The 16,452-nt window shown below is 34.4% G+C and overlaps 1 protein-coding gene across 6 annotated transcripts in view; it reads left to right on the top strand.

The window, feature by feature from the left end:
• The window catches only part of WDFY3 (WD repeat and FYVE domain containing 3), a 283,768-nt gene that overhangs the window by 131,129 nt on the left and 136,187 nt on the right, over window positions 1–16,452 (top strand). For all 6 annotated transcript variants that reach the window (XM_059066368.2, XM_067035987.1, XM_067035985.1 and 3 more), the window contains 4 exons: window positions 3,465–3,626; window positions 7,743–7,935; window positions 9,259–9,445; window positions 11,409–11,575. In XM_059066368.2, the coding sequence (XP_058922351.1) occupies window positions 3,465–3,626; window positions 7,743–7,935; window positions 9,259–9,445; window positions 11,409–11,575 (709 nt within the window). The remainder of the gene's footprint in view (window positions 1–3,464; window positions 3,627–7,742; window positions 7,936–9,258; window positions 9,446–11,408; window positions 11,576–16,452) is intronic.

The raw sequence follows: 16,452 nt of genomic DNA, 5'->3' as shown, positions 1-16,452 counted from the left end.
TGTAACCCATGTTAGGGAAACTTTGACTTGGAAGAGTCATCTAAGATTCATCTAAGGTCGCTTAGCTAATAAGGAATAAGTGACATGGAAAATACTTAAAAATTTTTCTAACTTTCGTGCAAAATAAGGAAATATTGTCATTTTTCAGGATAATACATATTTCCTTCCTACTTGATTTTTTCTGGAGGTTGCTTTTTTTCCCTTTAAATCAACTTTAAGCATCTGTCATGATACATATGGCATGTAGTCATTTATGTGCTGCTTGAATACCCGATTTGTGACCTGTGATGTTTTGGGGATGAAGGAAGTTTATTCAGCCTTCTAAAATCCAGAGTATAATTACCTTCAAAGTCCGCACCAATCTTGAGAATGACTATTGTCTAAATTACTATGGGCTTTCAAATACCTCATGGAATTTACAAAAGTAAATGTGACACCGATCATACTACCGTGACAGGCCACAGGAGAAACAATGCACATTTCTTAGTAACCACATCCTGAAACCAGTTACTAGCCTAAAGTAAGCAGCACTTGAAGTTTTTTTCTTGGGAATGGCCTGTTTCCTTTTTCATTTGCTGGGTTTTTGTTTTGTTTTGTTTTGTATTTATTTTATTATTTTATTTTATTTAAAATTTTTATTTTATATTGGAGTATAGTTGATGTACAATATTGTGTTATGTTTTGTTTTTTAAATCAGAAAACAGATAAGACCAACTTGTCCTGATTTACCTGGGACTATCTGAGTTTTGGCCTAGAAGGCCCACATCCCAGGAAACCCCTCAGTCCTGGGCAAATGGAGATGTTTATTCACCCTAAGTACCAAGTAACCTTCAGATAGTCCTAAAGTAGACCATTGTTTTCATGTATCTATGGCCATATCAAGTGACTATCAAAATACCAATTCTACTTGCTATTGATGGGAGCTATAAATGCCTCTATGTTACTGTACCAAAGTTTGGTTTGGCTTAGAATAATACATAAAATAATAGTGTTTAATTGGAATATTTCTAAGTTTTATTCATATTTTCTGTAGATGCACTATTTTTCTTTCTCACTTGTGAGCATAGACTGTGTCATACCATAACACCTAGAACATGGTAGAAAATCAGCAAATGTGTATTAACTTAAATGTGCACAAACGAATAGACCAATTTAAAAGCATAAGAAAAGAATCAGGAGAAAAGAATCACTTTAAAAAATTACAAATGTTGCTGATTGCCAGTTTGGATACCCAGTTGTACTTTTAATCTATCTGTTATAAGATGAAAATGAAAAATCATATCATTTTGCTTAATATGAAGGGATAGCTAGTAATAATCTAACTGGAAAAAGACATTTTAAAAAGAAAATTCAGTGTTATGTTTTGAGCTGACTTTCTTGTTTGCATGCTGTCTTCTGTTGGCAGCAGTGAGATAGAGATGACAAAAACATGGTCCTGAATCAACATGTAGATGACAGAGATGAAGTGGATAATACCGTAAAATTCAATAATGGGCTATATGAAGTACTATGAAAATAGAAATGGAGTTGTAAATTTTGTAGGTGAGGGTAGGAAAAAAGTTGAGGAATTAGAGTTTCAGGCATGAACAGATGTTTAAATTGAGTCAGATGGAGACATGGGGTGTCTAGAAACAATAAATTGTAGATGAGAACTGCAGAGAGCTTTTGAGTATTACAGGAGGGAAATGATAGTGGATATGTAGAAAGGGGCCAGATCTTGGGAAAGATTGTTCCTTAGGCGCTCTCTCCTTCACGTCCCCCGGCTACTGCATTAGTTCAGGCCCGGCCACTCTTAGAGTTCTCGGTACTAGTTTCCTAATTGCTCTCGCCTTCCTGCTCTTTAATCTATGGTCTACACTATCGCCAGCTAATTTTCTAAAATCTGATTCTATAACTCCTTTGTAACAATTCATTGGGTCTCCAATCCCAGCAAAATAAAAGTAAAACTAAAATGGGAGACCACACGCATAGGTCATTGAGCATGTATAAACCGGTGGCCACTTAACCCGCTCTCTAACCCCAGACTGGGTATATAAGTGATGAGCCTCAATTGCTCCCTTTGTAAAGTAAGGAGCATATAGTAATAAAATCTACCTTGTAGGAATGACTTGAGAAATAGGTGAGAGCATGTATTTAAAGTGCTTAGCTTTATGCCTGTTATATAATAAACACTCATTAAAGATTAGACATTATTATTGTGGCTTTTCAGGAGTCAGCAGTTTTGGACTCAGGTTCCTGAAACATTCTGTACCGTATGGCCTAAGCTCCTGTGTATCTTCCAGGTGATCTTTCCCCTCTTGTTTTAATTCCTACACTTTTCCATTCTACTCCTGGCAGTGGTGATCATTCCCTTTTATATTAGCCTGAATGTACTACCATTGTTACACATAAGAGATTAAATCATAGTTATTAACAAACCTGCTTCTTCTCTAGACTACAGTCTTCTGAAGGGCAGGGATCCTTCATCATTGCATGCCGAGCTCCCAGCACACTAACTTACATACCCTAGGCATTCAGGAAATGTTTAATGTCAAAATTAATAAAGAGATCAACAGATGATGCTAACTTGTTGATCTCCAGCATGGAAAAACTTTCTATTCCAAACTGTACCATGGAAATATTTTTATAATTATTATAGCATATTTCTTAACAGTGCTGAAATGTTCACCATAAGAATGTCTAGGGCTTCCCTGGTGGAGCAGTGGTTGAGAGTCCGCCTGCCGATTCAGGGGACACGGGTTCGTGCCCCAGTCCAGGAAGATCCCACATGCTGTGGAGCGGCTGGGCCCGTGAGCCATGGCCGCTGAGCCTGTGCGTCCGGAGCCTGTGCTCCGCAACAGGAGAGGCCTCAACAGTGAGAGGCCCGCCTACGGCAAAAAAAAAAAAAAAAAAAAAGAATGTCTAAAATTTCTTCCTTTAATAATCTTTGAAAATAATGTAGAAATTTTTTTGTGTCAGTGATGGCTATATCCTTCAAGTGCCCTTCCAACCCTAAGAATCTACAATAAAAATAAAAGTGATAGTAAAGCAACTAGTAATAAATAGTTTAATACTCAATGTTTCTTTGCATTTGTTATATAACCCTCATATTAACCCTAAGCGATATGTACTGTTATATCCATTTTATAAGAGAAAGGTGAGGTCTAACAAAATTAGTTTGCCTAATAAGTTCGTGGTTAAAATCTTTTCTAAATCCTAAGGTTTATGTTCTTTGAAACATGCTGCCTCTTAATAGTCAACCTAATAAATACCTTACTAAATCACAAACTTCTCAATATTTGGTTACAGCAAATTTGTCCAAATAGGAAATATGTATTTGTCAGCATGGAGTCATTTTAATTTTTTTTCAGGCATTTAAAAAGTTACTTTGATATATAATTTTCTGGCTTAAAATTTGAGCTTACTTAGCTGTACCAAGTACAGTTATGTCTGTCTATTCACTTATTTATCGGTTTGTTTTCCAGAAAACCGTGGACTGCATGACAACGATGTCAGTGCCTTCCACCCTGGTTAAATGTTTATATCTGTTTTTTGACCTTCCACATGTGCCTGAGGCAGTTGGAGGTGCACAGAATGAGCTACCTCTAGCAGAACGTCGTGGACTACTCCAGAAAGTTTTTGTACAGGTATGGAAGGTGCTATTTGCCTGGCCATCTAGACCACTCTATTTAAAGTGTAACAGGTACACTTCTTAAATAGATGTCCTGCCTATTCCATTTTGTATAGTATTTCGTGCTGTTTATTATAAGTTCACTTTATCTCATCTGTCACATTTCTTGAATCTGCACATTTCTTTGGAAGAATGTTTGGATGAGGGATTAACAAGTTTGTTTCTCTGAACAGAGGTTACCTTTGATGTAGCAAAAACATCTCTGAAGTGAACTAAGCAAGGAAAATTTTTATTGACAGTATAATTAAGTTTTGCATAATATTTCTTCTAATGTCAAGAAATTCTGTTTTGCTGCTGTCTATATATAGGAAGTCCTTAGCCTATAAATATTTAGCTTAGAAAAGACAGTTTATTTTAGTGGCTGCTGCCACCTCCTCTGCTGCCTGCCTGTAAAGCCCTTCTTTCCCACTGTTGGCACTCTTCTTTTAATAGCATTAGCAGATTCAGTATACCTTTGTTAGCTAGCCTGAAAATATTGTCATCCTTTTGATATCCTTTCTTGGGAGAAATTTTTCAAAACAAGCAAACTACGAACATTTAGAATATAATCTGTCCATGTAAAAATACATGTTTCACACAAGACGATAAATACTGCATGGTTCCATTTATAAGTAAAGTGGTCAAACTTTTAAAAGTAGAGTGTTGGTTGCCAGCGGCTGGGAGGTGGGAAAAAGAAAGTTGTTGTTCAGTGTTACAGAGATTCAGTTTTGCAAGAGGAAAATGTTCTAGAGATGTGTTGCACAACAATGTGTATGTAGTTAACACTGCTGTATGCTATATTGCAAATGATTTAAGATGGTTAAATTTTGTTATGTGTTTTTAATGCCTCAATTTAAAAAACCAACACCTGTTTGAGTCCCGTTTTCTGAAATAAGTTGCCAAGGATTTTGGGAAAGGTTAAATGAATAATAACCAAAGCTGTGGTTCTCTGCTTCTGACATAGTAGACATGAAATAAAAATATTTATATTTTGATAAATAATTGTGATTCCTGCTGTTGCCACCACCAGCACCATAATCTGTGAGAGTAGAAAGAGAGAACAGAGAGGACAGTGGATCTGCAGTAGGTGCGGTAGAGTTGGGGACTCATGTTGATGACACCTGGTGTAACTGGGGTCATTGCTCCAGGAATGCTCCAGCCTTTGTTGAGGTCTAGCAATGAAGATTGGGAAGAGGAAGACCAAGACGGTTTAGAAAGGAAAAGACAAGATTATCAATAAAATACTAATTCAAAAAATATTTATTGAACACTTGATTTATTAGATACTTTTGTGCTGGTGTTCAGCATCCCTTATCTCGTGTTAATTTACAAGACAATCCAGGACTTCAGAGCTTCTGTTTTCCTCCAAAATGATGATGTGAGTGAATGGCAGAAATGGGATCAGACCTGAGGTTCATCTAACCCCTCAGTTAGATCGGATGAGAAGAGTAGTGGGGATAAATAAAAGAGTAAATCACATAGGAATTAAAGCTATTTGAAGACATTGATGAATGGAGTGGGTTAGTCTTTGCTAATCAGACCAGAGCCCTGTTTCATTAAAGCCCTTCTGTAGAACTAATTAATACCTTAGGCAATAAATGGAAGCTGAATTTTTTTTTCTTCCACTTTTATCGAGCTATAATTGACTTACAGCACTGTTGAAGTTTAAGGTGTGCAGCATGGTGATTAGACTTACGTACATCCTGAAATGAGGACCACAGTGTTTAGTGAACATCCATCATCTCACTAGGACACAACATGAGGAAGCTGAATTTTATATATTTAACACTAAATAAGTAGCAGAGATCTTTTTTCCTGAAACTTAATTTTTTCTATGTCTGAAAACACTGGGTGCTGACTTTGAACTAAATGTGGGATTCATTTTAGCATATTACAATCATTGAATGTTAAAGGCCAAAAGGAACTCAAAAGAAAATTTAAATGAAACGCTTCATTTACAGTTATGGAAACCGATCCACAGCAGGTACGTGGCAGTGATTAGAGCCCAGCTCTCCCACCACCTAGTCCAGTACTCCTTTAGTGCCTCACTTACCTTTTTTAGTTCCTCATTGCAGGCTGGACACTGTTTTCATCATTTTGTCTAGAAAAACAATGGACACAACTTATTAAATGTTTTCAGAACACATAGTGTTTACGATAGATGAAATCCCTATGTTTATATTTTGTGACAGATGGTTTCCTGGGACCTTAGCAGTTGGTACGGCTTCATGTAGGCTTTTTTTTTTTTTTTTTTTTTTTTTTTGCATTTTCATTGATGTGGCCAATTACTGCTCTGCCACAGTTGGCTGGACTTTATAACAGAGTCCCTACAAATAGAAGTGGTTTGTGTAGGGGCCGAAGAGGAATGAGTAGACTCTTCAGTTTTCTCTTCTGTAAAATGAAAGGATTATACTAGATTATTTTAAGAATCCTTTTGCCTTTGAAGATTAAGAACTAGTTATCTTAAGAGTCAACATCAAGGAATTAAATCCAGCTTATTTTTGAGAACAAAGATTTGATTTGGAAAAAAGTATTTTATTTTCAGGTTTGTTTTTATGTTACAGATTAAAGAAATGACATCTGTCCCTCTAATCACATAAGGGTAGTGTGAAAACCAACAAAAAGTATAATTAACAATACACTCTTCTGAGCTTTTTTTTTTTTTGCTGCAATTGATTATCTTTTTTTCATATATCTTTTTTGTTGCATTTAACACATATGGAAAAAGATACACTTGTTACATGTATGAATGGAAATTCGGTATCTAACAGTGTCTCCAGACATTTTTTTGGTGGGGGGGATTGCCTGTACTTACAGATTTTATAAATATTTTGTTGTTTCTCTGAATTCTTAATTTTTTTCCCTGATATTTGGCAGCTATGAATTAGAAATTCTTGTATTTAAGTAAAATTTTACATTGAAGGAAATAGGAAAAGGAAGACCTAGCTTTCTCAGACAAAACATGATACTTCAAATACTTTTTTCTGTTTAGTAGTTTCCCCACAAATATTAAAATATTCCAATTTTATTTATTTTATAAAGTTTAAAAAATATTTAGATGAGAAAATTTAGCACAGAGAAGAAAAATAAACTTTTTCTGACACCAAGTTGAGATTAGAAGAAAGAGGTCCATTGAGGGCAGAAACCATAGCTGCATTCCCCAAGTAGCAGGCCCTTAGGGCTGTAAACACTTGTGCAGTGTGTATTTTGCAAACCATAGGTAAGGACTAAGTTCTCATTCCAGGGTTTAAGAAGTGTTGAATCATGCTTTAGAAGATTTTTGGCTACTAGCCATAACTGATACTTCTGAATTAAGATGATTTTTTAGTTCTAATATCCCCTTCTACTTGTGTAGAAGTTGGAACAATTTGAGAATGCTTTTACTTTTAAAAAACCTATTTTTACTTTCTTGTCTCCCTAAAACTGTTGCTTTTAGAGAAGAAAATTACATTTCACCTATGACAAACTAAGAATTAAGGAACCAAATTATCAATAGAAAACTAGAATGCTGATTTTGAAAGTTAACCTTTGATTTATTCCGTTTCATGGTAGGGTGAAACAATGCAAAAAAAAATACCATGGTAAAGAGAGGATGGTAAACATAGAACATTTTTTTTTAAAAAAATAAGCTTTTAAAAGTAGAGGTGAGGGCTTCCCTGGTGGTGCAGTGGTTGAGCGTCTGCCTGCCGATGCAGGGGACACGGGTTCATGCCCCGGTCTGGGAGGATCCCACATGCCGCGGAGCGGCTGGGCCCGTGAGCCTTGGTCGCTGAGCCTGCGCGTCCGGAGCCTGTGCTCTGCAACGGGAGAGGCCACAACAGTGAGAGGCCCGCATACCGTGAAAAAAAAAAAAAAAAAAAATTCATAAAAAAAGTAGAGGTGATTAACTGTCTTACCATAACACACTTCTAAATTGTAGGTGTCTTTTTTAATGTTGCCTAAGTTAGAGCACTCATCATTGTGGCTTTAATGGTAACGCTCAGTACTAACCCTGAACTTTCAGAGTTTTTCATAATCAGATCTAGTCCTTTTCTAGCTCCCCCCTTTCCCCAACCATTCATGTATTTATATACATATTTTGTTTTTTCTTTAGATCTTAGTGAAACTCTGCAGTTTTGTTTCTCCCGCCGAGGAGCTGGCTCAAAAAGACGATCTCCAGCTTTTATTCAGTGCAATAACCTCTTGGTGCCCTCCCTATAACCTGCCTTGGAGGAAGAGTGCCGGAGAAGTCCTTATGACCATATCCCGTCATGGTCTCAGTGTCAATGTGGTGAAGTATATTCACGGTGAATATCTTGTAATGTATTCATTTTAGGTGCTCTGAATTTCCTCCACTTTTCTCTCCTCATATGATGGGAAATTTGTTTTTATCTCTCAATTCTCCAAAGATTCTATTTTAAATTAAAAGTATATTTGCCAGGAGAAAAAAATTTATTTTTTATTTGTGAGGCATTTCAGGTATAAGAAATTCTCATGTTCCAAATGATGGATATCTACAAGAGTTAAAAAACAACTGCTTTGTTATATAAATGATCAATTGTAATATAATGTAAGTTCTATGTCATAGCCTATTCTTCCCTCCTTTTTTGCTGAATAAAAAGAGTTTTTTTGAGAAGCTATAGTTAAAGTCTTTCTGAAGATATTTCATAAGTAGACAATCTGTCTGATGCAGCATAAATAAAATTATGTAGATTCTTTATCAGCACTGAGGAGAAATTGTCCATTCTGTTTAACTCATATATAAATATGTGTCAGCTTTCCCTTAAAATGTCTAATTAGGAGAAATAGGAGACAGTTGTAGCATCTCAAATAGTCCATTTACATATATATATATATATAGATGTGTATATATATATCTATATATATAGATACAGATATAGATACACATAAACTGAAATATCTTTCAAAATAATTTTTAGTACAACTATTCACTTACCTGAGGTCAGTGAGGTCAGTGTTTCTTGCCTCCGTTCTTATGTTAAATCTTGTTAGTTTTTGTTAGGTGACACTGGGTTTCTTAAGACAAATAAATTTCATTAAAGGTAAGAGAGGGAATGTCTTCTTTGAAACATCTCCAATCCCAAAAGTCATTATGAGGTATAACTGTGTTTTAAACTAGTAAATATATACTACAAACATAATTTTTAAAATTTTATTTCCTTAAGTATTTCTGTATGTCAGTAGTCTATATTCACTCTAATTTGAACCTTTAACTAATTAGTAGATTTTTCTTCTTAAACTTAGAAGATCGTTTTTTTATTTTTTTCCACTTTTTACTATATTCATAAAGATCAAAAATATCATATTACAGCAGGCAGTCATTTTGTTGAATAGTAAAACATCTAAATATGATGTAAAAACTGTAATAAATGTCAAGTAATTTTTAACACTCCCTGTATTACCCTTTGTTTACTACTTAGAGGTAGAGCTTCCTCAATCAGTTTGAATCTTACATTTGCTTTTAGAATGTGTAACATTTATCTTACAATATTTTATAGATACACTAAAATTTAATGTTTCATTAAACACCAGTTAAGAATGAAGGAAATTTTCTTAAGCAGTTGACAAATTATACATATATATACTTATACAAGTCTTTATTTTTACAGAAAAAGAATGTTTATCTACGTGTGTTCAGAATATGCAGCAATCAGATGACCTGTCTCCCCTAGAAATTGTTGAAATGTTTGCTGGGCTTTCTTGTTTCCTCAAAGATTCCAGTGATGTTTCCCAAACTCTTTTGGATGATTTTCGGATATGGCAAGGATACAGTTTCCTTTGTGATCTCTTGCTTAGGTAAAATGCCATAATTTAAAAATATATTTTAAATTTCTACTCAGTCTTTTCATCAAAGGAAACAATGTAGTTTGGGGTTATAGGGAAGAAGAAATCAACTTATTTAATGTATACTTTATCCTCTTAGCTTTAATCACTTCTTTTTATTCCTGTTTTGTCAAGAGAGTTCTCAGAATGAATTTAGAGTTAATTTGGAAAATGTAGGCTGCAAACATGGAGTCAATGGTTAGATGTGAAGAAGAAATCTGCTCTTCTTTAGTAGCTGAGGGAGAAGAGTTTGAATGAACTAAATAACATCTTCCTGAAGTGTAAACTCTTCTTGCTTAATTATATTTTTGATTTTCCTTATCAGTAACTCCAGTGTTATTATTAATGTAGTTAATAACAAGAATAATTTTTTAGATTGAATGAGACATTACAAATGTATATATAAAACAAATGTCAGTCTAAAAATGTTTCACTAGGAAAATGTCTGGTTACAAGTTTATTAGGAAGAAGATACTCCTGTCTTGCTAATTGTTCCTGGGCCATTAATTATTTTTAAATCATTTGATCTACTGTAAACCAGCACTATTTTGTAAACTTTTTATTTCTAACATCAGTTTGACCTCATTGCCATTACTTAATACTAGGCAACCCCCAAGAATATAATCTTGCATACATATCCTAATTTCCAAATGAGGACATATGAAAGTTTATGAAATAACTAATTCACATTACTAATTGATGCAGTCCTTTGAGAATTCAAGAGCCTTAAAAATGTTGACACTCTTTGACAAAATAATTTCACTTATGTTTATTGATCCTAAAGATATAATTCTAAGGCACACAAAGTTTTATGCATGTTAGTGCTCCTGAATTCTGGTATCTACTAGCTGTCCCACCCTCCACTCCCCAAATCTACGGTTGGCTCTCTGTAGCCATTAAAAGCATATCTATTGCGAGTTTATACTAACGGGGAGGGGCATGTGCATAACACTAGTTAATGAAAAAAACAAGTTACAACATTCTGTGTATAGTATGAAAATATTATTAAAACAAAACTTTTCACATTAAAAAAAGACTTTAAAGGAATTAAGACTTTTCAAAAATTGTGAGAGACTCTCAGAAGTTTATTTAAATGTACTGTAATGTATTTGAATGAATTAATGAAATACAGATAAAGTCTTACAAATCTTCCCAAGGAATTCACTTTTTAAAATTAACAGAGAAAAGCAATTATACTCCAGTAAAGATGTTAAAAAAAAATTAACAGTTCCTGGTCTCCTGTGCTTGAGCTCTGGTCCCAGGGCCAGTGCTGCCAGCCTTTGCCTAGATCATGAGGGGCACAGAACCCTGGAGGTGTGCCCAGTGTGGTGTGCCTTGGCGTGGCTTTTCAGCATTGTGTAGCCCAACTGGATCTGACCCTCCAGGTGACAATGACACACACATAGCCCTAGCAGTTCACAAGTCAGGAGAGGGGTATAGGTTTAAATGCAGGTGGTTTGAAGGAGGGATGTTTAATAAAGGCTTTGATTTAAAAAAAAAAAAAAAAAAATTAACAGAGAAAATTTCTTAGGAAAGAAATGGTTGATAAGGTTTTTGATTATAAACAGTGAAACTTTTATAACCTTAGAGCCTTAAGGAACTTGAGATATTTAATCTAATCCTTTTACATTATAGAGACTTTCTATACCAAAGATTAGTGATTCACCTAAAATAATACTGTTAGTGGCAGAATCAGCATTTATCAGGTGTCCTGATTATTGGTATAATTTCTTTCAAATGCACCATCATATCTTATAATAAAATTTGTAGATTTATAAAAATAGTATGTTTTCATATAGGAAAAAATGTAAGAAGAAACTTGTTGTAGTACTCTTTACATTTATGTATTGCATATAAAATTGAAATTTTCTTTCTGTATTAAATTTGAAAATACAACACAAGAGAAAACATATTTGCTAAATCATACTTTTCCTAGATTGGAACAAGCAAAAGAGGCAGAATCCAAAGATGCCTTGAAAGATCTGGTTAATCTGATAACTTCCCTAACAACATATGGTGTCAGTGAACTAAAACCAGCTGGTATTACCACAGGAGCACCCTTTTTATTGCCTGGATTTGCAGTACCTCAGCCTGCAGGCAAAGGTGAGTCTTCCCCCCCCCCCCCATTCTGAGCCACTCAAAGAAATAGAGAAAGAATGAATTAGTCAGATTTTGATTGCTCTTTATTTATGTTATTTATAGAAGGGTAATATCCTGTTTTTCATTAAAGTTGGTGCTTTCTATGGTATAATTTCTTGAGTGACAGTCTGGTGCTTTCTATGGTATAATTTCTTGAGTGACAGTCTTTAGCAGATCAAATACTTGAAAATAATATGAAAATATTTTAAAAAGCAGTAAGATTTAAATTTTAGTATTTCATTTTAATATTCAGACAGTTTAATAATCCAAACATGCCTCTGTCGAATATTGACACTCTACACATTTCCAATTTATGTGGATGGAACTTGATTTACACTCTGATCTCTATACCTGTCTCTATATAAGAGGTATATAGAAAACACAGGTGTACATGCTTATATTTTATTTAAGCAAACCTACGTACAGAGAAGTTACATTACATATTTTCGGGTCAGAGAATAAATTTTATAGTTCAGATTTCCTAACTTTGGTTCTTCATCTAGTGATCTTTTACTAAGAACATTTATTATATAATTAATAACATTTAATTATGTAAGAGTGCAAGCTAGTTTTGTTTATTTTCATTTTTTAAATGCATAATAACCATTCTGAAAGAATCTGAGCCCACAGGCCTCTAATAAATAGTTCCTTTCACATTATTGTTACATACTAAGTATTCAATACAATTATGATATTTGCATGTAAAATTTAACTAGCCAAAAAATATCAGTATGTCTGGTTATTTAAATTTCACAGTACATTATCTATGTATTTTATGACGTAGAAGCTAGCAGTTATAATTTTTTTTTTAATATTAATACCAAAGTTGGAGAGGTGTGGAATCAAGTTGGTTTTTGTTGTTGTTGTTTTGTTGTTGTCGGGGGGTAGGAGTTTATTAATTTATTTATTTTTGGCTGTGTTGGGTCTTCGTTTCTGTGCGAGGGCTTTCTCTAGTTGTGGCAAGCGGGAGCCACTCTTCATCGCGGTGTGCGGGCCTCTCACTATTGCGGCCTCTCGTTGCGGAGCACAGGCTCCAGACGCGCAGGCTCAGTAACTGTGGCTCACGGGCCCAGTTACTCCGCGGCATGTGGGATCTTCCCAGACCAGGGCTCGAACCCGCGTCCCCTGCATTAGCAGGCAGATTCTCAACCACTGTGCCACCAGGGAAGCCCCAGTTAAAAATTTTTAATTCAGTGAGAATAAATAGATATACTAGAATATCCTAAATTTAATTTACTGGAGAAAATTATATTGAAAAGTCACAACTTAGATTGAAGTTGCCAAACTTACTTCCATAAGTTGTACCCTAAGTGTATAGGTTATACAGAACTTTTTAAATAAGCAAAATCTAGGAATATCTTACTGAGCAGTTCAAGGCTTCATTTTATTTAATATTAAGGAACAATATTAAATTAACTTCTAATTCATGGACTCTAGCTTGAGTATTCTACAATTAACTCTTTCTATGAGTTCAAACTAAAAATAGCTCAGCAGTATACATCCTATTTTAGATTTCATTGTTTCATTTGGTTACTCAATCTGCTTGTAACACTGACATAATATTTAGTTACAGAAGTATAATTTTGTAATTACACTACTATAATGAGATAATTAATGCATCTAAATTAACCTTCCTCATATGTCTGCCTGATTTTGTCTCATCCATAGCAGGCATGATACATACATAACCTAGCACCTCTGGGGGTTATTTTGAGAATTCAGTGACATGTTTATGAAAACAGGGTTAGCTAGAAAGGACGTTGCCCTAAGAGTCAGAATTCAGGTAACCATGAGTGACCTAACCTTTCTAGATATCAATTTCTTCTTCAGAAACATTGATGTAATATTCTATAAAATGAATGGGTCAAGCTAGATCATTTTGAGTTTCATTTATAACTTAAAATTATGTCTTTCCCATGACCTACTTTATAGAGTTATTATACAGGCTAAAGTAGATAGTTCTATCCCACATAAAGGGAATATGGAATATGTTTTGTTTTTGTCAGCAGTATTGAGGTATAATTTGTATATATTAAAATGTATCCATTTTAAGTGTTGAGTTTGATGAGTTTAGGTAAATACATGTGGTTGTGCTGTCACCACCATAATCATGACATGGAATATTCCCATCCTTCTAAAAGTTTCCTTGTTCCTTTTTGTATTCAGTGCCCCCCTCATTATCCCCTTGCCCTGGTAACCACCAATCTGCTTTGGTTTTGCCCTTTCTAGAATTTCATAAACTAGACTCATAAATTATGTAGTTTCTTGTATCTGGCTTTGTTCATTTTCAACATTTATCCATGTTATTGCATATATCTGAAGTTCCTTTTTAATGCTGGATAATATTTCATTGTTTAGATATCCTGCAATTTGTTTATCCATTCAGCAGTTGATGGTGTTTATTTAACTGTCATGAATAAATGTACCAGAAACGTTCATATAAAACAAGTCTTTGTGTGAACATATGTTTTCATTTCTTTGGGGTGATACCAAGCAGTGGAATTACTGATTCATATGGTAGATGTATGTTTAACTTTATGAGAAACTGCCAAACTATTTTCTAAAGTGGCTGTCCCATTTTGCATTTGCATCAGCTATGTATGAAAGTTTGCTTTACATCCTCAGAAACACTTGTTGTTATCAGTCTTAATTTTAGATATTCAAGTATATAATAGTATTTTTTTTTATAATTTGCCTTTTTCTAAAATAGTTCAAGCATCTTTTCATGTTCTTATTTGCTGTCTGTGTCTCTACTTTTGTTCAGATCTCTGTGTCTAATGTTTGATAGGATTGTTTGTTTTATTGGAATTTTAAGAGTTCTTCAGATATTCTGGATAAGTCCTTTATAAGATACGTAACATTTTGTAAGTATGTTCTCTTAGTCTTGATGTGCCTTTTCTTGGTAGTATCTTTGAAGATCACAAGTTTTTAATTTTGATGAAGTCCAATTTATCACTTTTAAAATATTTTGTGGGATTTGCCTCATACTGAAGAAATCTTAACCCCAATTCACTGAAATCTCCTGATTTCTTCTAGGAGTTTCGTATTTTAACTCTTACACTAAGGTCTATGATACCTTTCAAGTTAATTTTTGTATATGGTAGGAAGTAAGGTTTGTTTGTTTTCCTGATACAGATATGCACACGTGCTAGGACTCTTTATTGAAAAAGATTATATAATGATACATCTGGAACTCATTCTCAGTTCTGCTCCATTAATGTGTCTGTCCTTAAGCCAATACTATATGGTCTTGATTGCTATATCTTTAAAGTTTTGAAATAGAGTCATTTAAGTTGTCTAATTTTGTTCTTCCTTTTCAAAATTATTTTGGCTATTCTAGTCCTTTGAACTTCCATATGAATTTAATAATTTGTCAATTATTGAAAACAAAAAAAAAAGCCTCTTGAGATATTCATTGGGAGTGCATTGAATCTGTAGATCAGTTTGGAGAGACTTGACAGCTTAACAGTATTGAGTCCTTCAATTCATGAGCATACAACTATCCCTTATTTGGGTCCTAGTATTTTCTCTCAGCAATGTTTTATAGTGTCCATTGTATAGAACTTTAAATTCTTCTGTTAAATTTATTCTTAAATATTTTATTCTTTTTGATACTGTTGTGAATAAAATTGTTTTTGTAATTTCATTTTGGATTGCTTGTTGTAGTTTATAGAAGAGATAATGGACTATTTGCACAGGAATGGAGATGAGGAAATCCAGCTGTGATGAGGCTATGTTTATTAAAAATTGATAGAATGAGGCAGTGACAGTCGTTTACAGATTTTAACTCTTTGGTCTGGACTATTTATAAGTTGGAGCTGTGTGTATTCTGATATATTTGAAACTATCATACTTTATGTCAGTTATTTCTTAGCGGTACTTTGGGGAATATTTTCTTTGACTTCACTGGTTTCCCTTCCATTATCTATGAAAAGAAAATTCCTGTTACCGAGGAATTTTTACCCATTCATTGATAATTACATTTAAAAGAGAAAACATGAATATATCTGCCTTATATTGCTCTCTATATAGATACAGTTTACCTACCTTATTTTTACTGCTGATTTTAGGTCAAGGGAAACAGTATAGAAATAAAAAATTTAAAAGAAAAAGTAGACTGAGTTATTAGTGAAGCTGGTAAATTTGTCTGTGTGTGTATGTTAAAGCTTGAAAATGACTCCTGTTTCTATATTATATAGCAAAAGCTTTTTATAAAACTTTGTATCCTCACCAGCAGATAGATTTTTCTAAAGAAGGAAATTAAAGAAAAATGTAGCAGTCCTTCTGGTTTTTTGTTTGTTTGTTTGCGGTACGCGGGCCTCTTACTGTTGTGGCCTCTCCCGTTGCGGGGCACAGTCTCCGGACGCACAGGCTCAGCGGCCATGGCTCACGGGTCCAGCCGCTCCGCGGCATGTGGGATCTTCCCAGACCGGGGCACGAACCCGTGTCCCCTGCATCGGCAGGCGGACTCTCAACCACTGCGCCACCAGGGAAGCCCAGTCCTCTGTTTAATAACAACTCCATGGTGGTTTTTTTACCTTAACTATGCTAGACACATCTTTGCAAGGTTGTACTCTGTAATTCATAGCTTTCTATAGCTTCCAAATTTGTTCACTAAACACAGTGAGTGCTTTTAATACATGTTTCATAGAGAATATATCTCTTCATAAAAAAAGACCATACCTGTCTTTTTCAGAACTCTTCTGTGGCTTCACCTTTACAAACATTGTCTTTGTTACACATTATTTCTCATAACACATTAACCAATATAAAAGGATAATGTATTTTTTCCTTTCTCATATTTTTGTTCACGTTAGTAACCAAAGTGCCTTGCATTGTTC

Source organism: Kogia breviceps, chromosome 6 (genome assembly GCF_026419965.1).
Source record: "Kogia breviceps isolate mKogBre1 chromosome 6, mKogBre1 haplotype 1, whole genome shotgun sequence".
Lineage (NCBI taxonomy): Eukaryota > Metazoa > Chordata > Mammalia > Artiodactyla > Physeteridae > Kogia > Kogia breviceps.
Note: the sequence above shows the minus strand (reverse complement) of the source record. Positions and strands in the feature narration are given on the sequence as shown.